This window comes from Dendroctonus ponderosae, unplaced genomic scaffold, assembly GCF_020466585.1.
Source record: "Dendroctonus ponderosae isolate FM_Combo_2020 unplaced genomic scaffold, Dpon_F_20191213v2 Dpon_F_20191213_1, whole genome shotgun sequence".
NCBI classification, from domain to species: domain Eukaryota; kingdom Metazoa; phylum Arthropoda; class Insecta; order Coleoptera; family Curculionidae; genus Dendroctonus; species Dendroctonus ponderosae.
The window spans coordinates 22,609,494-22,630,919 of NW_026017110.1; the positions used below are offsets into that span (position 1 = coordinate 22,609,494).

The 21,426-nt window shown below is 35.2% G+C and overlaps 3 protein-coding genes across 4 annotated transcripts in view; 1 reads left to right on the top strand and 2 right to left on the bottom strand.

Annotated features, from left to right (window-relative positions):
- Nucleotides 1-5,369, top strand: part of LOC109532772 (homeotic protein proboscipedia) — a 74,945-nt gene extending 69,576 nt beyond the window's left edge. The window contains exons 10-13 of the mRNA XM_048664173.1: nt 857-1,105; nt 1,161-1,400; nt 1,459-1,607; nt 4,253-5,369. Of these exons, the coding sequence (XP_048520130.1) occupies nt 857-1,105; nt 1,161-1,400; nt 1,459-1,607; nt 4,253-4,564 (950 nt within the window). The 3' untranslated portion in view covers nt 4,565-5,369. The remainder of the gene's footprint in view (nt 1-856; nt 1,106-1,160; nt 1,401-1,458; nt 1,608-4,252) is intronic.
- Nucleotides 5,370-6,940: 1,571 nt separating this feature from the next.
- LOC109532771 (mesoderm induction early response protein 1) lies at nt 6,941-9,248 on the bottom strand. Of its 2 annotated transcripts, XM_019897822.2 has the most exons (3): nt 9,129-9,248; nt 8,256-8,316; nt 6,941-8,150 (listed from the first exon to the last, which is right to left on the bottom strand). In XM_019897822.2, exon 3 carries the CDS (start codon nt 8,107-8,109, stop codon nt 7,171-7,173), a length of 939 nt encoding a protein of 312 aa, XP_019753381.2. In that variant the 5' UTR covers nt 8,110-8,150; nt 8,256-8,316; nt 9,129-9,248; the 3' UTR covers nt 6,941-7,170. The 2 variants fall into 2 exon arrangements, with proteins under 2 accessions (XP_019753381.2, XP_048520199.1); XM_048664242.1 differs by lacking the exon at nt 8,256-8,316 and having other exon boundaries at nt 9,129-9,245.
- Nucleotides 9,249-9,784: 536 nt separating this feature from the next.
- LOC109532768 (activin receptor type-2A) lies at nt 9,785-19,863 on the bottom strand. Its single transcript, XM_019897817.2, has 11 exons — nt 19,490-19,863; nt 16,946-17,127; nt 16,730-16,889; nt 16,498-16,631; nt 15,954-16,112; nt 14,471-14,693; nt 13,876-14,077; nt 13,690-13,804; nt 12,933-13,073; nt 12,652-12,846; nt 9,785-12,596 (listed from the first exon to the last, which is right to left on the bottom strand). The coding sequence occupies exons 1-10, from the start codon at nt 19,554-19,556 to the stop codon at nt 12,664-12,666; spliced, it is 1,566 nt and encodes a 521-aa protein (XP_019753376.2). The 5' UTR covers nt 19,557-19,863; the 3' UTR covers nt 9,785-12,596; nt 12,652-12,663.
- Between the last annotated feature and the right edge of the window lie 1,563 nt (nt 19,864-21,426).

Genomic DNA, 21,426 nt, shown 5'->3' on the forward strand with positions numbered 1-21,426 from the left:
GAAGTCTCGGCCCTTATCTGTTCTGCGGTTTGAATGGGCAGCGAACGTATGCCACTCTCTACATTTGATATAATGTCCTCTACTGGTAACCTGGACGGTACTATGGCAAAGTTTTCTCCCTTGGCCAGCACGCTTTGTTCGTCAGCAGTAAGTTCCTTGCTGGTCAAGTTGACTACAATCTTCCGTTGGTTCTCCTCGGGTGATGGTCCTGTTTTGCTGGACCGTTGAAGCTTTTCCATCAGCGCATCAAACTTCTTCTTTTGGCGATTAGTTGCTACTGCTTCGGCCACCATCATTCGGTCAGCTGTTAATCTATCCACTTTTTCTCAATGAATCCAGTGCATTTTGTTGGCGAGTTCTATATTAACAGGTACGAGTCTACTGTCAATATGTGCAAGATCTCGGTGGGTTTCATGTATCCGTTCCCGTAAAAGAGCTCGTTCCGCCCGGTTGTAGATATTCTTGGCCTGGTTGGTTCTGAAGTATCTCTTCATCTTCAAGAAGGTTGGTAAACGTCAGGAAGAAATTCCCATAGACCACGGCTTCAAAGCCCGGAAAACATTCCTAAATGTGAATAATTTGAATTATGATAGAAGTATGTCGGGTTTATAATATTTTTTTTTCAAGTTTATAGATGGTGTGCTTATTTTGTCCATCAGTGTATTTGATATTTAAAAAACCGCTCAAAAGCACACCCGTTACTCAAAGAATATTTAGATTTAGCTCAAATTCAATCCTTCTGGAAGATTTTTTAAATCAGAGTTTATCTTCTATGGGAATGTCGGTGTCGCTTTAACCGTTGCAACTTTGCATTAAGTAAACCTTTTAAATATAAATGGCATCAGACAATTTCCAGTTTCAGGAATCCCACCGAATATGATGTACACATCGCACTTGCAACGGTCTTCTCCGACCACGGCCACCGCTATAGCATCCGCAACCATAACCATTCAAAATATGCCGCCTAATTCGATACCTCCTTTTGCGACCAGAGGAGCCACGGGCCATTTTGGAGCTCACCACTATCCAGTTAATAATGCTCCGCATGTGGACTACTCCAAGAACAAAAGCAGCTATGGAATGGCACAACAGATTTATAATGATGGTAAGTTAAACCTAGATTTTATTATTCGATGGTGTTAGTTGAATGTACCCTGTAGGCATGTACAACCCGGACCATCCAACAGTAACGGACAATCCGCCTTACAACAGAAGTCAGGCTCATGCGGGCAGTATGTCGAGGTCAAGTCGGACCATGCGGGGACAAAATTTCCATCAGAACTACGCACAACAGCACGCCGCCTATAATTATGGATACAGTAAAAACATTGGTTCAGAAAACTACCCTGTGGCAGCAGGACAAGTTAACTATAGCCAAAGTTATCCCCATTCCGAGCATGGTAATAACTCAACATTGAAATCGTGAAAATGTGTGCGTCATCCCAATTCTGTTCTAAGGTTCATATCATTATCCATACACTGGCAACAACATGTACAATGCCGAGGGAGCGGAGAATCTGCAATCGCACATGCCATCCGCAGTACAAGATGGCAATTACTACGGTAACGCCGCGCATATGCAGAAAGACTATCAACAGCAAAATAAGGTATGTTTGCCTAATTTCGTTCGTGTGACGGTGTAAAGGGTGTGACATGCAAAGAACCACTGGTTCTCAGAATAGATTAATAATTAATATCTACATTTCACGCTTTCAATACAGCGGCATCTAAAAGTAAAGAAACAATCGATTTACAACGTTCTACGTCTTCATATTACCGATATCAAACCTTGATGTTTCATCTCGTTTTGGTTCCGTTCTGGTGATGAGCAAAACATGACCAAGAGTTGCATGGTCTTGATCTTGCAAACCAAAAGACGCTCTCGGTCTTGGTTAAGGAGCCCAAAATAGTGTAGACAGAAATATTGCTTCAACTCAAAAAAATCAGTTGATTCCAGCTACCGAATAAAAAGTTCTGGTAGTTTTTGTACAAAGACCCTCAAGAATTCCTCACTTGCCCAAAGCGGATAAACTCGGTTGCCTCATCAAAACATGAGTCATAGGAACTCACAGCTAGTTTCATTAAAATTCATCTTACCATTCTCTCGAAAAAACTTTGTTTTTATAACTTCGACCATCAATAGTAGAGGAGCTGGACATTGTTTCTTCCTCAAATTCCTTTTTCAATAAAAGGTCATACGTCTGCATTTGAGCCAAAGAATGTCTGAGTGCCCTTTTGATCATGTGCTTACGGTCTTGGTCTTAGTCTTGCAATCCCAAATCCTGGTCTTGTTTTCTTCCAAGACTGCTAGACCAAGAGCAGTCTCGCTCATCACTATTTTGTTCCATGCTTTGTCGGGAATTATTAATCTTGCCATTACTAGTTTATTGATTTAGTTTTTCTAGTTCTCTCAGTTGTCTCATACTTTCGTTACTAACTCTTTTAATTTTTGGCCTACAAGCCGTTTGCTTCTTGAAGTCTGCCTCCAAGGGTTTTAATGTTTTTCAGCAATTTTTTGATTGCCCACTCGTCTGAGCTATAAGTTATCATGATGTTTAACAATGTTTTATATAATATTGTTTTGTTATATTTATTTATGGTTTTGTGTCCTAGTACATTATTTAACAGATCAATTGTTCTGTTTCTTTGAGTGTTCGTTTACTTTTATTTCCTGCACTTTTTTATTATTTAATTATTTTCTTGCTGTTCGTTTCAATGGAAATATTTTCTATTTCTTTGATGGTAAACTCTAATTCACATTTTTTTGTATTGTTCGATTTCTATCTAGTCATGTAGTTGAAATCAGTCTTGTGCGATAACCACTTGATCATCCGCGAAGCACTGCATGTAGAATATTTTATTGCTTGTATATGGACTCCCGTGTTTGTGCGTTTTCCTTCCACTCGACAAGAGACCATTCGGGGCAAATTTTCAATAATATCGGAGATCAGCTCCGACTCACTCCTTTTGATACCGGTATACCATTGAATAAAGTTGTACCCCATTGAATTTATCTTCTGGAACCCAGGGACGGATCCAGCTTTAAAGTCAGGGGAGGGGTTTGTAGAAAAAACACAGTCTTCTGTTGTTTATGAACTTAGTTGAAAAATGATCGTCGTTTTGTGCAAGGGTGGCGCAAGATTATTGCAAAATTTCATGTTTTCCGGAAATTCTCGTTTGTTTCTCGGAAGCAAAATGAGCAAGAACGCTCGTGTTTACATTATTCCAGAGATAACTAAATGGCCTTTATTCGAAGTTTCTCAAGAACCATTCGAGCCACAGAAAGCGAAATTTTGTTTTGGCATCCTTGGATAGAGAATTGAAAAGTCGATTCAGTCGTAACAACGAGAGTGAGGAAGTTTGAGTAGTTTTGACCCAGAAAGCGAAATTCGAATATCAGACACTTAGGTGCAAGATTATGCCAAAATTTCATGTTTTCCGTCCCGTTTTTGTTCATATCTCGGAGTCAAAATGAGCAAGAACGTTCATTTGTACATCATTCTAGAGATAAATAAATGACCTTTTTAAAAAGTGAACCATGGATGTGAAAATGTTGGCAGTTTTCTCAAAAAATGCTTGAATTCTAGAAGTTTTAGATTTGCGCCGTTTTTTTTTAGTTGCAAAATCCACTTGAAGATGAGGCTGCTTTTTTCGAAGTTTCTTTAGAACCATTCGAGCCACATAATTCGTTTTGGCATCGTTGGATAGAAAATTGAAGTCGATTCAGTCTTAACAACGAGAGTGAGGAAGTTAGAGTAGTTTTGACCCAGAAAGCGAAATTTGAATATCAGACACTTAGGTGCAGGATTATGCCAAAATTTAATGTTTTTCGTCCGGTTTTTGCTCATTTCTCGGAGGCAAAATGAGCAAGAGCTCTCATTTGTACATCATTCTAGAGAGAAATAAATGGCATTTTTAGAAAGTGAACCATCGATAAGCAAATGTTGACAGTTTTCTCAATAAATGCTTGAATTCGAGAAGTTTTAGATTTGCGTGGCTTTTCTTTGAGTTGCAAAATCCACTTGAACATGACGCTGCTTTTTTCCTTCCATCAGTGGAATCTTGTTGTCTCCAATGTCTCTCATACCATTCTTACGACAAGTTGTCTTAATCCTTTTGCAGATCGATCAACAAACATCAGATGGAGTTCTTGATACAATGCTTACTTTGCTTCTATAACATACAAGTTAATTATAAAATCGCTAAGGATTAATATGTTAGAAATTAGGTACATAAGAATTCAATATTTCAGATGGGATACTATGAACCGGCCTATCCTACCACCCAGATACCTCCGAATGGTGAATCCTCCTACGCAATGACTCCAGACATATTTCCTGGATCAACTACCAATCCAGCAGGCGTAATGACTCCTCCAGCTAGCGTCCAGACCACCGACAACGGTGACAACTTTAATAACTTTCATCAGTTTTACACTGGAGAGACGGCGTCCACTGGAGGAAATCAGCAAGTCGCCCCACCAGAGAATAGCAATGGATCTTCAGAGTTTAATTTTCTTAGTAACTTAGCTAACGACTATATACCCGAGTATTATCAAATCTGATGGTCCAATGCCAGTGAATTCTCAGAGTTTGTTTGTTAAAATTGTTTAATATATATTAGTCTGCACCTTGATTTTGCAAGTCATGATTTTATGTATAGACAAGGCAGTCATCGTTTTTCATCCACAAAAATCCTCATCATTAATTTCCTAGTAATGGCAGTTACATAAACTATAGTTTTGAATGAATGTCGCGTTCGATACAGCGACGACTAAGAAGTGGCAATATTGTAAATTGTGTATATTAGTTGTTAATATTATAACGTGAAACCTAGACTGTAAAAATTGGTATTAGACAATCCGAAAATATCTGTTAATATGTAAATATCACAATCAATGTTTAACAATCAATTAAATCTATGTAACGGCTCGAAGACAAACTTTTTTGTGCAGATTTCAAAATGTTTTTTGTCCGTTGAAATAATACTGAAAACTAGCACCAACATGTTTACAAAATTATAACTATTTGCGAGTTGGAAAACGAACTATTGCAACAGTTGAGACTTTAAGTTGACTTAAAAACCGTTATCTCGTTAATATGAAAATTGCAGGAATTAACATAAAGTAACATATCTAAAAAGTTTCCCTCTTAAAATGTTTATAAATTTGAGACTAACTTCTAATACGTAAATGTCCATCGCAACACCGCGTTTTGCAAATGTATACTAGGGCGATCTAAAATTATTGTTTTTAAATTTGTTCAAATGTAAATATTTAAGTTTGAAATCAATGTACAGCATTATTAACTTTTAACGCATTAATTCACAGTTAGCATTTTAATTGACATAAATATACAACATTAACTTTTCACGAGTTTTATTATATTATAATCCTGTACATCTATACAAAATTTTGATTATGAAATTAGCCTAATCTAAAAATGGACGGTTTTGGTAATTCAAGGCGTTAAAAATTATTATTTTGTTTGTAATGTTACTATCTGAACGTAATTTTGTAAGAGAGCTTCTTTGGTGCAGAAAATTAGGATTAATTAATATATATAAAAGAGCATATTTGTTATCACCCAGTAGATGCAATTATTTATTATCAGACTTGTGCTAGGTTTTTATGAAACACTCTATAAAATAAATGGCAGGAGAAGATAGAAAAGGCACTTATTAAGGCGGGAGAAGACGTTAAAGGTTCGCTCTAAAGCCGAAGAGTTAAGAGTCATATTTACTAAATGAAGAGCCTTCAAGTGAAACAAGCACGACTTATAAAAAAGGTAAATGGATTCGTAGAAAAATGGCAGGAAAACTGCGGAATATAAACCATCCAGCTGATTTCGACTGTACATATTAAAGGAAGACTGTCTTAACGCTACTTTTGGGAAATGGATATATTTTTTATGCATTTCACAGCTCGACAAAAAAATTACCGCTATATTGAAGTAGCGATTATGGCTAAATATAAGCCGTAAAATGCGATTTATGTTTTCAAATACGTTTACGATTTAAGAGTCGATCCGTAATTGGACTTTTTGCTTTGGTGTAACCCTGATGACCCATCTTTGATAGAATGCCTACAAAATACCAACAGAACTTAAGCTCACAACGAGCTACATGAACCGAAAAACCGCTTAAAAACTCTATAGAACCCACAGTTTCAAAAACAATGGAGGCAATGCCGCAGCCAAACTAGTCTAATTAGAAGAATGGTATGTTATGTACGAACACTAAAGCAATGTAAATGAGAAGTTGAAACAAACTGTTAAAAAGCCTAAGATTGCAAACAAAACCATAAAGAAAATAGTGTTAAGCGGTACTTCCGAATCAGAGGGACAGTTTTCTATTAAAGATAATATACGCTAGAGGAGTGAAACCAAATTTATTGCGCCGCGACAAAATTATAATAATATTCGAAAGCCAGACGACTGGGTTTAATGCATTATATGGATAAAAGTTGTGTTTAGTTATGTTGTATTAAAACTTAAGAATATTTGCAATAAATGGCGCAAGAAACTGCTTGTGCTTGAACTTCTGCCGAGAACAAAATAATGTTCCTTAACAAAGTTCATCTTTCCCGGTGAGATTCAACCATCCCGCAGATTTCCGGATAGTTAGATCAAATAACAATTTTTAATGTCCCTTTTTTGGAAGAAAATATGTCGCAGTTTTAGTTAAAATGTTTGTAATATCTATTGGTTTTATGTCAATAAAGCTATTTTTGTGAAAATAACGTCGAAAAACGCAAAGTAGTCCATCTCTCTCGGAAATAAATAAAAATACCGCATAAGTTTTGGCACCATCTACCTACTACCAACGGTTAAATAGAAAAAATAAGAAACGGCAGTATGGCATGTTTGACTTCGGAAACCGAACTTAACTTGAAAATGTATAATGGAATAGGTAAAAGCAATTTGTACTTAAGAAACCTAGCTCACTATAAAAAACTATATTTCTCTAAAAATTCAAAAGCTATGTAACAATCTGCTAACATTCATAGCATAATTACTAAAAAGTATTCCGATAGATAAAGATCATTACACATTAATTATAAAGCAATTATTTAATAAATATAATACTATGCTACTCAATACCAAATATACATTACTTCCAAAACGTAGTGAATTCTACAACTAACACCTCGCTTATCAAATGTCTGATTGATTACGTATTTGGTGTAGTATTTGTGTTGACAACATTCGGAGAAGAACTTCTGTCCCGGAAGTCACTTGATTCCTCCAAAAATCGGTCCATGAAATCGGTAACGCCCGGGTGTAAAACATATTTCTTTTTTTCCAGTCTTATCTTGTTCGCAAACATATCGTGCCTCTCGCTTTTTTTCCAGAGATAGTAAAATTGCACGAGTTCTCCAACTGACCTTGTTCGGACTTTGTTTTGTTGAGTCATCCAGAAGTTTTTCCCAAATAATCGAATTCCCGATTCGAAATTTCTGCACTCTTCTTCTGACCATATTTGCATAGTATCATCTTCATAAAGATGCTTATTGATTTGAAGCCGCCTCAATGCCTCTTCGGTATTATGGCCACATTGTTGAAGCAGATGAAGTGCTGGTTCATTATCTCTCAAATGCTTGCCAATAGGCAGTGAAGTTTTGCAAATAGTTGCAGCTTGGGTGAGAAAATCGGCAACTTCTGCAGCCGATATTGGCGTCGGGTCCCATAACAGTTTGTCGTCATTTTCGTAAGGAAGGGCGTCTCCATAAGGTGACAAGCCTTCTGGAATGACTGCCTGATAGTCTCCACCAACCATGATTGTTTTCATAATCATCGGCGTTGCTTCTTCTGGCGAATGTTTTAAGTGGAAACGATCTTCGTCCTCTTCGATCACTTTGGACCTAAGAAGTCTTGATGCATCAGGATATTTGTCGTCATATCTCTTGGGCAGTTCGTTTTCTTGGTTTTCCGTTTCATAAAACAGTTTCGAATAGTTTGGATTAGACATGTCAGAACTGGAACTCGAATCACCTAACTCCTCAAAACCAGGTTGCTCTTCAAAGTTGGTTGTAAAGTGACTTACTGATGATTTTGCTTTTATATAACCGCTGCGTGAATGAATAGCTATGGACGTTCGATAAACTTCCATTGTATGGAAACTGCTTAGATTGAAGACATCTTGGACAAGGGCTAAAAAAATTGCATTACTTAAGTATACTATTTAAATTAAGAAATGTTCATTTAATTACAAGTTTAGAAATATAACAATAAATGGAAATAAGTACTGTATTTTACCTTCAGTAGGATTGTTATTCGTCAATCGCAAAAATCACAACTGGACGCACGAGGTTTGCAACTTGTAACAATAATAAATTATATAGAATGAAGTAATTAACCTGTACAGGATATGCAAATTTTGAGCACTGTTACATTATTAGATACCTAGATATTATTATGAACAAATTGTTATTTGGGCTGCAAATTTGAGTGCGTAATTTGTGTCTAAAATTTTCCCTTCCACATTTCATAAAGCTTATCGAATTCAGACAGTACAAACACTAGTTAATTAATATTAAATATTTTAGATATTGGATTTTGATTCATGTCTCAGACTCATACAACAAAATAGTTTGAGCGAAGAAACGAGAAAATATTTTGAGAGAAGTGAATTACTGCCTCAAAAAGCAATGATGCTTCTTGTAGGAAACCTTCCTAAGCCTTAGTTTATTTCGTTGTTGAGTTGAATGTGCATTATACCAAATTTGTAGTAACCTAAGATTTAATTGTCCTTCACATAACTTAAGAAAGTTTGCAGTTTAAAGTGATATTAGTATACAATAACTGTTACTGATTTGTATTTTGCAGTTACTCACAAAACATTTAATAACGTGGTGTATAAACAAACATAGTTTTGCGACATGTGATCTTGTGGTTACAAATATCAGCTGTTTCGACATACAATTGAGTAACAAGCAACACTTTCAAGTTTAACCAGATTATTTAATTAACATCAACTTATCTTCCTGCAGACTAGAAATGACCTGGTTTGATGTTAGCTTTGGTACTTCTTGATGTTAAAAAAACTGACCCAAATGTACAATTTACCAATCATAAATGAAAATTAACTCGAACAACTGACATTTGGCCATATACGTAAAAGTTTCTTACCAAATTTCGGATTGTTTCTCAATTCTGATTCGAGATATAAAAAGCAACAACTTAGAAGACCTTAACCAAAATATTGATTTCTGTTGTAAACAAATTATGACTTAAAGGTGACGTATTGACGTGACAAAAATGACATTGACACTCAGTATCACCACTAAGCTAAAAATGATTATTTCATTTCAGGCCAGACACAATGATGTGTGACGTCAGAATCTCGGAAGGTCGATTCATTTGTAACTTATTCCCGTATTTATTAATTTTTCTTATCAAAACTTTTTGCACGATTGTTGATTTTTTAACTAACAATATCTGCTATATATCAAAAAACTTAATCTATTTCAGATTAATCGATACACTATAGTTCTTCAAATTAATTCCTCCACATGGCTAACTGTAATTCTATTAACTTTTAATTTAATTTAATATTTAAAAAATATAGGAAGTGGTGTCTTTAATAAAAAAATCTGTCAGAAACCCCCATTTTTTCCTCTTCCGTATCTTTTGCTTCTAACTTTTGCCACCTCCTCTATGTGTAGTACATACAATATGTACACTATCAAGGGTGTATATTTACTGTACACGCAGCCTTAATAAAAAAAGCCTGAAAAGTAATTGTACAGTGGACGTTAGATAGACTAAGGAATAAAACTAGTAAATATTTTCAAATTTAATAAAACACTGGGCCTATGTAAGTTGTAAATTTGCTCATGGAAGAAAACAAGTTCAAGTAATTTCAAGTTCCTATAAAGTAGAACAAATGAACACCAAAAACATGTTTAGGAACTTATAGTTGTTATAGTCAATCCTCATAATAGTTCTCTATCTATAGTTCTCAAAAGGCGTTTTCTAAATAACATCAATACTTTAATGCAAACAAGGGCAACTTTTCTTCACAAAAAACTTTGTTCATGTGACACGATTTATCACATTTTTATATTATGTATTAATTATTGCAATATAACCCCCATCACTAATGCTATGAATTCAATTCTGGGGACTATGCATCTATTTTTGAAATTTTTGTCACGTAATTTTTTTTTATAATTATTGCTGTTTTGGACATTGCGAAAGTTCAAACTTATCCTACCTTTCACAAATCCAAACTGTATCAACACGGATTTCAGCTACTACGCTTCTATAGTTTAAAGGCTGCTAAATTTCGCAATTATTGTACCTCTTGGCAAATAAAACATTGCCAAGAGGAAATGGAGATCTCAAATTATAATAAATTAATAATATAGGCAACTTTGCAGCAATAATTCTTGACTATTTTTCAAATGCATGAACCTGGTTAGGGACCAGGACGAAGACTGAACGCGTTTAAATTCATAGTTTTGTCCATGATTTAGAAGACACCCTTTAATATTTTCATAATACTTGGGAATTAATGTATATGATCTTACTTAAGTAGTTAATTTAACAAAATATGGGTATTTTACTACCAACAGTCCAAAAAGCGACATCAACTGGGGTTTTCACATAATAGATCAAATGTTCGCTCATCACCTTTTGATATGTTTCTTTTCTGAAATAAGATACCCTACGATACAATAATATTTAGCTGAATAGTGGCTATCAAAATACCAACTATGGAAGAATTGATGGTAGTGATCCTAAACTAAACACCTAAACAAACGAACAAAGTAATGCGTTTTTTCCTGAGAACTTCTCTACTCTAGCCATCATAAGCACAAACAAACAAATAAAGACATGTTATATGGTCAAACCAAACGCATTTCATATATTAACAATTTCAATAACATTAGAGCGTTTAAATTTTATGAAGACGTGTGCATCGATTCAAATTGGTTTCAAATTGAAATATTAATTTTTCTAAAAATATAGATATGCGTGTTTATTTATAGAACAACTGACTTAATTTTCGAGCAATTTTGTGCAACTTACGCAGCTGCTCAGAAATGGAATAGACAACACCCAACAATTATTTAGTTATTTGATCAGTACTATGCAAACCACAAATCTTCATAAAATGTATTTATCATTAAACTAACATTCAGTCTCACTAAAACCAAAGCCTAGACAAGAATACTGGAAAACTATGTAACGACTGGTATCTAACATTTAGCTTTGGATTTTATTAAAGTCATTTTAATTAAAACACTGTATAGATATTTAAAAAGGTACAAATCTTTACCAAAATAAGTATTATTGTAGAAATGTAATAGACAACATTATTTATTGTTTACTTTGATGTAATAGGAGCTATATATACTACAATCATTTATTATGTACAACCTTATTTGTCTAAGTTTGCTGAAATGTACTTGTATGAGGTCTAGCTCTACATTTTGGATTAAGATAGGGAATTATGCAATTTGTTAATGGAATTTATAACATGAATGAATTCATTCACGAAAACACTGGCACAGAGATAGAATATAGAAGCGTCTTTATGATTTTGCAACATTTTGATCTAGAACTTTCCTGCGAGCCACTAGTGCCTCTTCATTGTGTTTTCTGAAAAATCCTTGCTAGTAAAAAATCTACTGTTTTCATAACGTCTATAGAATAACGTAAAAATGACTTTAAAACTAAATATAAGCATTTAAATGACGTTAAACCTAAATATAAGCAAAAAATATATAAATTAGATCGTATAGAAAAAATTATACTTGAAGTATTGAAACAATAATATTGTGATTGTGTTCAATTAATCAAATTGAATAGTAACTTGATGAAGAATTTTAATCCAGTTTACAGATATATGTATTGTGAATTCCAATATTGTGAGTTATCCTCTCGATACTAGCGACTCACTCTGGAAGATTAAAGTAAGAAGAGAATCAAAGTTTAACTGTACCCACGTAGAAAAGTACCAAAAGTATGGCCACTGCTGATATTTAACTTCGTTTTGTCTTTATTTAAAAAAATATTCTTATAGTTAGAGTATTAAACACAAATTATAAAAATATATTACAGTATAAATTCAAGTATTTTTCTCTTGATGCCTACATATTTGTTTTTAAGCTAATACCAAACATTGCTTCAATCTCATTTAAAAACACTTTGAAATTTTCATTTTACTTATTAACCCGTAATAAATACATATAGACGAATCAAAAATTTAACAGTTTTAAGGAAAACTTTTGTTACCTTATTCAATCTGAAACGGTCATAAACATAACCATAAATAAAAGTTTTCCAAAATATATATCTACATGCTGTTTAATATATTGGCACATGGACTTGCACGAATAAACGCGTACATTTATAAATGTAGGTCAAAGGCATTATCGTATATGATATTGCCATTGCTCAACTCGCACTGGGTAACGCAAACTAGGGCTGCTAGAAATTAGACAGTTTTCTGAGTTGAGCAATTTAACCGGAACGTGTTCCTGAACGTGTCTAGGAGTTTTATATCGGTAAGTCACAAGACTGCAATTATCCAGGTACTTTATGGGGCTGATGCAGGTACGGATTTGTTAAGCTGCTTTTTTAATTTGTCTGAAAGCTTTGATTGAAACAACAGCTTCTGGACAATTCGTACTTCTATACTTACCAAACGTCCATTCTATACAATGTCGTTCATGAGTGGCTCGCAACTATATTCGTTCTCTATTCGACCAAAATTGATAATCGGTTGTTGAAATCGGCTTTGTACTGAAATCCTCTCAATCACACAGGAAGCTGAAAGTCTCGCTTCAGGATCAGGATCCCAACATTCCTCCATTGTGTCACATAATACGGCAAGACCCTAAAGACCAAGAAATATTTAAGATTTAAAAAAAAAAAAAAGTATCGATTGAAAAGATAATTACTGAGCAACATTAAATTACTTACCGGATGTGTGCGCCAATGCTTCTTTATGGTTGGTCGAACCTTATTTTGAACCACACTTTCTTGCATATCTTCCAATGATGGATGCCCCCCAACTTCATCTTCAAACGGAAGTCGATAATCGGGTATTGGTCCATCTTGACTCTATGTTAAATAAAGTATTAAATACATTTAATTTCGCAGTAAAATTAATCTGTGGCGGTGCATAGCAATACGCTGGGTGCACAATCTTAGAAAATCGGCAAAGGCGCTATATTTTACATTCTTTCTTCTAAAGTTAATCAAAGAAATGTTCGCCATTCTGGAAATCAAAACATCCCGATCCGATCAATGACTGGCTGACTTAATAAACCGAAACCACGACAAAATAAACGCCGTGCATTTACATATGTGGACACTGACCAGCTGAAACACCAATGTTCTCTGGACACTTGAAGGTGAAGGAAGAGCGCGGACGGAAGGTTTAACCAATCAAACTTACTATATAAATATGCAGTGAAAAAAGCAGGTAGGAGATGATCGATCACTGAACGATCACGTCGCGCTGAACGATGTGTAGAACTGAATGGTGATCATTTGGAACATAATTCAAGTCACTTTAAGTTTAGTACCATTGCTGTTTAATAATTTCACAAAGTTTTAAATTATAAAACTCTATTCATTTTAATCTATTATGGCTTTCAGATATATCTACTGTTAAAAGACACAAATCAACTTAGAAATAACCAAGTATATTTACTTGGATTTGAAAGTTCCTTACCTTGCAACGTGAAACCAACTCCCATAGAACAAGTCCACATGCGTACATGTCGATTCGCAAAAAGGCGTCAGAGGTAAAATTTATGGCCCCTTCTAAAACTTCTGGCGCCATGTATCTGGAGAAAAAAATGGAAAAATAAAATTACGAAAATGTTTAGAAACGAGATTCGTTCAAGGTATCACCTACCGTCTAGTACCAACTTGACCATGAGTGTCTCCGCAGGATTTTCCAGCTTCAAAAGTAATGGCAAGACCAAAATCAGCAATACAGGCGGTTAAGTCGCTTTTCAGCAGAACATTTTTGCTTTTAAAGTCCCGGTGTGCTATAGTAGGTTTTGAAGTTTCGCCAGGAGATTTTCCAGGTATTGCCTCATGTAGGTGCATTAAACCTGGCAAAAGTGACACACTTTAGTACGATGAGAGTGAACTTGATAAAAAAAATACCTTTACAATACACATATTTACTATTCGTTCGTAATGTTTTGTAATACGTTATTGTTTCTAATAAATTATTGCATGCAATTGTTACGAGGGAAACCTACAGTCCCATGGTATACCCGAAAACTTTCTATGGTCGCCGATTTAACCAAATGAGCGCTACCAAACTAAACCTATATGTTTACTACAAAAATGTCCGCCAATTTTTGTTTTTTTTTTTTTAAATGTAAGTCACGTTACTTTATAAACACTGTGATACGCAAGTTATGTTAAGCAGAATTAAAAATGATAATTTATTAATTTAAACCCCTAGTACACAATGAATTACTTGAAACAAATCTCACCTGTTCCCATAGTCTGGGCGATTCGACATAATTCATTCCAACTCAACGTGTTGGCCTTCAAATAATCACACAATGAACCTTTCTCATGGTAAGCTGTTATTAACCAAAACTCTGCTTGCAAATTTTCTCCCCTCTTTTCGACTCCTATATAATCCAAGATATTGGGATGAGCCATAAACGGCAGCTTAAAAATATCTTGCTCTGTTTGCCAAGATTGCTTATCCTGTTAGAAAACCATAACTCTATTATTTCCGCAAAAGGATCAAGTAAATATGTGAAATGGAAAAATAGTAAATTACATGTTGTACTAAAATCCTATACATATACCGAGTGACAATACAAAACTGACCTCAAGGTAAAAACTTCATAAAATGTTTTGTTTTCAATAAACACAAAATGTATCAATAAAGATCAATAAACACCTATTTTGACTACAACTAACCCAAACGCTGGCGAAATTTCTCTGCGTCACGCATCTCTTCTGGCGACAACCGGTTCCATTCCCGACGCAGCGACTCCAAAGTTTCTAGGCCTATAAAATAGACCACACATTTGTAGTCCATCGGATTGAGATCTGGCGAGTAGAGCGCCCATTCCGCCGACGAGATGAAATCCGGAAAATGGGTACCAGTCCTGAGTCGCTTGCGCCTTGTCGGGCGGAGCGGAGTCCTGTTGGGACGTCCAATCCGCATCGCCAAAGTGCTGCTGGGGGTCCTTGCTGATTTTGACCTCCTGTTCCATGAAAACGAGGGGGGTCTGCCGCTGGCCCAAATTCCGTCCCAAACCATAACGGCCGCGGAATTTTGGAGATGTTCGACGATGGACCGCGGACCAGCTCCTATCGTTCTATTGATTGTGAGCTCGTTCAACGGTAAACAGCTTCTCATCCGTGAAGAGGATTTTCTCCCACTGAAGGGGAGCGTGGCGACGAAGGAGTCGTTTACATCTTTCAAGTAGTACGCGCTTGTTGTCGTCGGTGAGGAGCTGAACTTTTTGGAGCTTGTAGGGCTTGAGATGGACATCCTCTATGGCTATTTGGAGGATTGATTCCCGATTGATAACATTCTTACGCGCGATTTTTCTCATGGAGACCCTCGGATTTCGCCTGGCACGTTCTCATACGAGCTCCCGGTTCGTGACGGTCCTGATTGGGCACTTTCTGCCACTTCCTGGACGGCGACCTATATGGCCCAGCTCTTCAAACCTCTTAATTGTTCGTCGGACGTTAGATTTGTCGATGCTGAGCGTTCCCGCAATATCTATCGGACGCTTTTTCAAATCATTTTTTTTCTCTTTGGTTTGGCATCTTAATAAAGTAGCTTAAAAGTGTTGATTAAAACTAAAACGGAACATGTACGTAGTATTTTTAACGGAGAATCGAATAAAAACAACAAAAACTTTGAAACTTAATAAATATGCGTGGCAATTTGGTTGCCATTTTTTTATTGTCACCCGGTACATAATGTGTGCAGATTTTACTCACTTGTATGGGAAATATTTTAACAGCAACTTCTTCGGTTTTAAATTGCGCCTTCCAAACAGCTCCAAACCGTCCGCGAGCTTTAACTTCTATCAATTGAATTGGCCTGCAATCCAGTTGAGGTGACGGAGGCGGCATAGGATGAGAATCGGTTGTTGGCAACTATAAAACGTATTATTTCAAAGAACATCATTGCATGTTTTCAAGAAGACTACAACAGTATCATAATTATATTTTCAACAAAATCAGCAAATATTTGTCGGTTAACTGGGAAGTTAGGCGCATATGGGGATAATTTCAAGTATCAAATTACAATAATTCGACACATTTGTTTTAGTTCAAGTACCTTAACTTTACAGAAAAAAAGATAATTTAAATATACCTTAAAAAGGTTGTAGCCCCTAAATCTCCACTAGTAGCATGAAAGGAAACGTTAAAATCAATAAAAGTTTACGTTAATGTCTAAAAGCTTAAACAGCCGTTCATATACATATTAGATACCAAAAGACACATTAATAATTTTTATTAAAAAATAGTTAATATTTACCGCGTCAAAGTATTGTTTCTGTCGCCGATACCAGAACACCACAACTAAAGCTAGTAACCCAACGACAGTGAGAATGGCCCCTAATACATAGTAGATAACATTCGATTCTTCTCGCACGAATACAGGAGCAGCAGCTAAATATAATATATCAATATTAAGAACAACCAAAAACATATAAGAACAACAACACACATATTCTCTTTAAACAATAAAATTTAGAAGAGCGACTTACTACTGGGTGGTTGAGCCTCTGTCGGTTCGGGTTCCCATGTGAAATTTTTATTGCACAAATCGCCCTCACAACAGCAGAAAAGCACATTATTTTTTGGACTGCCTGCTTTTTCCACACAAGTTGGCTTGTTGAAGCAAAGATCGTGGTTTAGAAAACAGCCCTTATAAAAGAAATCAATATTAATTTGATACCTGGTTTTCATTAGGAAAAATATACCTTTAGGGACACTTTTGTCGATCCATCTGGCTGAATCGCCCAGACAACAAAGCAGTGATTTCGTTTGTATTCCCCTGGAGGTTCGCATTCTTTAACAGTGCTACAACTTTCTGGTGCTGCTGCACAACTGCTATTGTAAAATTCACACTTCGTTGTAAGTGATGCTTCCGTCACTAGCATTCCTGGATTAAGTTTAATTCATGAAATTCACAATAATGGGATCATGTTTTTTTTAATAGTAAGTACGTGATATGCCCAAGTCGAGAAATAAGCTTTATCTGCCGAATTTTAAACTAGCACTTTTATATCCTGAGGCGCGTAGCAAATCCAAATTAAAACCCACATATTAACGTGCGAGGTATTTAAGTACCTAATAGCCTTCTCGAACGAAGCATGTCAACATTTTCTTACTACTAACACTGTTATATTCTGCTAATTAATTTAATTACATTTTGAATAATCCTCTAATTTTCTGAAATATCGCGTTAATTGATAGCCTGGCGTGCAATTGTTTTAACATAATTTGTCAGTATCCAAAAAAAGATGAAAGTTCTTCTCAGTTCTTCGAGAAAAACGAAAAATGAGTTAATATTTAAGTAACAGTGAATTAAAAGGAGAAATGAATGAAACGGTAAACTTACCCAAACGGAAAAAAATAAAAAACTTTGATAAAATTCCATTATTTATCTAGGTATTTTGTTATGGTAAAACCCTTTTAATCCGGACTTCCAGTAATTTTAAGCAATCTTAAAGCGAGTGCTGGGTGATTTGCTAAATTAAAAAACCGATATGGGATTCGACAATTGTCTACCACAGGCGAAAAAATATACAGTGACGCGGGAGCCATAGAGCCTGATTCAAAGAACTGTTTCGAAACAAAGTCGGGGAAATGCAGTTGTTGCACCAAATTTATAATGCAGGCAAAAGTGGCATTTTTTGGAAATGATTCTCTCAAAAGACAATTGCTTATCCATCTGAGGCATAGACCAGGTAGAAAAATGAGCAAGGAAAGCATTACATGTATGCCTTGTTCAAACGCCTTTGAGACTCATAAAATCAAATTGGTAGTGTTAGGCAGATCTGAAAATCCTGGTTTTTCGGAAATGAATAGTTACCGATGACTTACCAAGGACAGAAGAAGGGTCAACAAAGATATTTTTTTAAATGGTTCTACAGATTTTCTTACTGCAGTTCGAAAAGAAATGCGAGAGCTGAGTTTACATGCAAAGGTTCTTCTAATTTTATATCATCCACCAGAAAAGAGCCCAGCCCCTGAAAATTTTTTTTCAGATGACAAACAAATTGTTGCCTTCTCGTACCCACCTACTGTAACGCCAGTAGTCAACACCGTCTTAAAAACTTACTGTTCTTACATTAGTGCAACCCATGGATCAAAATGTTATTCGAGCGAATAAGTTGCATTACTTATGCCTTTAAACTGTCTCTTATAACGGATTGTCGCTTCCGAAAGTGGGGATGTATCTGCAGAATTTAGCAAAATTAATCTAAAAGATGTTATAATTGAACTGGCAAGGCTTGAGAAACTGTGGGACCCCAACTTATATAGAAGTCATAGAGTAAACTCATTGAGTAACAAGTTGATAGTTGGGATGAGGAACACCTTCTTCCATTGTCTGCGTGGAATTATAGAGGAACATTAGAAGGCATCCACATAAAAGTAACGGATGTTACTGGATTGTTAAACCAATTTACGAGGATTTTAAACATTAGGAAGTTATTAATTGGGCCAAGAAGAGTCATGGAAATTTATAAATAATATGGATATTTTGAAATATGTTCAGGATGAACTACGCTCGAGCTCTGACGAAACGTCCACATGACAGAGAGACAGTCAAGTTTCGATATGAACAAAATGGGCTTTGTGAACTTCTGAATCAGAATACCATGTTTTAGCTTTATCATAAATTAAAAACGGGCTTTTAAGACAGCGCAGAGATACAAAACTAACTAAAATCACTATTTTTTTTACATCGACTTAGATTCACACATGTAGGTACTTGACGATAACCTATATGTAAGCCATTTTATGTACATGTTAAATCCATTCAGAAGAACGTGGAGGTTGCCCCCAGGTTAAAATCCTGTATACACCACTGCATTATTTATGAATCCCTATAGAATCCGAATAGAAGACGTGAGGAAATTCTGCGTTTTTAAAAGACAAGAGATTTTCAAAATTTCGGGACATACCTTTGCACAAACTTTTCATATCGAATGTGGCTCAGGATATCATTTCTTTACCATCGATACAGATACGGTTACGAAAAATTGCACTATTTTGTAAGGTGTTTTAAAATAAGATGCCAAAACAAAATATACATTCGATATAGTCCTACCTAAGACATATTCAGTTGCACAAACACTGACAAAAAGTCGCATGAAGAGGATGGATCAAACTGTTATCTAGTATACATTGCTTTACCTTTCTACGTTACGTTAAAATGTGCAGAGTTCAAAATATGCCTTAGCATCTAAGTTTGTGTAAGTTTACAAACTACTCAAATCTATGCCTGAAACACTTACCATGCACAAACGTAGTCAATTCCAAGAGAAATATTCCACTCACAGCAACGTGAATCCAGAAATTCATTTTAAAAGTTGTACTTAACTTAAATAGTGCCAATAAAACAAAGTCTATGCAACATATTTATCCTATGTTGATGAAAACATTGGCCCAGCTGAAGAAATAAGGCGCAATTACCAGCCCTTCTCAGCAGCTGAGGGACAGCCTGCACAAATCACTGTATACGATTCACGTTAATCCGTTAATCTATATTTTCTAGCTAGTGCGGTAAAAAATGGAGAATTAAGATAATTTTATATTTAAACGAAACCCGTTTTTGCCATCCACCATTACGAGATATCACTCGGGATGTGAAAGATGAGCGCCAATGTTGCCGATTTTCTTTGCAAGTTTTGAGATTCCTTAGAATTAAATAGTAATAAACTGACCTTTTCAAAAAGGATGCTCTTCACAATAAAAAACTCAACATATTTTTCTTTAAAAAAATATATTGAAATTGTTAATAGTAGTAATAGTATAATTTTTTTTAATTTTAAAATTAGTTTTAACAGTACGGGGGACCCATGAAAATCTACATATCAAACTTAAGCTTTTTGAGACACTTAAGAAACACTTGGTTATATTTATTTAAAAATCAAGGGTTTATTTTTAGAAAAATCGCATGAACCAGTCGATTTTTGACTCAAAAAAATTCACCATGTGTAAATAAAAATTGGGTCCAGAAAATGCGCAATTAAAAGCAAAATACTACATTTTAACATTTTTTGTGTGACAATTTCAATAGAAAAATAAATATAAAAAATGTGTTAATAGGAATAAGCAATAGTTTAGAAAATGGCAAGTTTTTTTCATATCATGTGGCAAAATATGTGCAGGATTTAACTCAAAAATGTTTATGTGAAATATGCTGCTAATTAAATGTTTTTTTAAGACAGCTAGAACCTACTTTCGACTTTTCACACTTTGCATGCAGTTTCTTTATTATTAAGATTTAAAGGGTTGGTAAAAGATCCGCATTTATTTAGAATTTTTACATTTTGCGTGACAATTAGAAATAATTCTAGAATTATCTTTGGTATTTATTTGATCGAAAGAGCGAAATTTAATGTTCTATCCTGCAATGCCAACTAGAGCTTTTCAGCTCAATAGCTGTCTAAATATGAGGCAAAGACTAAGAGAGGTTTTAAGGACGCTTTAATTTTAAATTTTTGCTTTCTGCATGAAAACTAGAAGCATTCCTAAGACGATGTTTGATGCAAAAATTTGCAAGTTTTCCGATTCTATTCCGCAATGTGAACTAGAGCTATGTAACTCTGCCCGTTCTCTAAATTTGAGCAAAAGTTTGGAGCGGTTTTTCAGGTTTGTTTTATTTTGTATTGCCGAATTCTTTTTTATTACAACGCTAATGCTAAATATTTAGTATTATATTGTCTTTTTATAAATTAGATTGCGTCATATTGCGCACATTGTGCAATTATGCACTACCCACTCTACTTTATTGAAATTTATTTTTATTTTTGCCATTTTTTGCGGTTGGTCCCGCGGTAGGACTTTAGAATGTTCACAAAAAGTGGAGTCCGAAAAAGTGCACACTTTTAGAGAAGTCAGTTGCAACAAAAAGTTTAGATAATGAGGACTGGTAACTGGAAGCCAAAAAACTGTACTTATTTCATAAATTCAAGCCTGAGCAGTCATCCAAATAAACGTTTTCAATACCTTTATGTTTATGATATATGAGTTGTTCTATTGAAAAAAATTGTTTGTGACTTTTCTTGTAGCACCTGAAACCATTGTAATTCACTTGAAACTTTCTATGTCATCGAGGATGGACTTGAAAAGCCGATTCGGTTTCTCCTGAAGTAAAATGGGCCACCCTGTAGTGGAAAGCACTTGCCCGCGTAAAATCCCAGTTTATGTAAGACTTATGACAACTTGG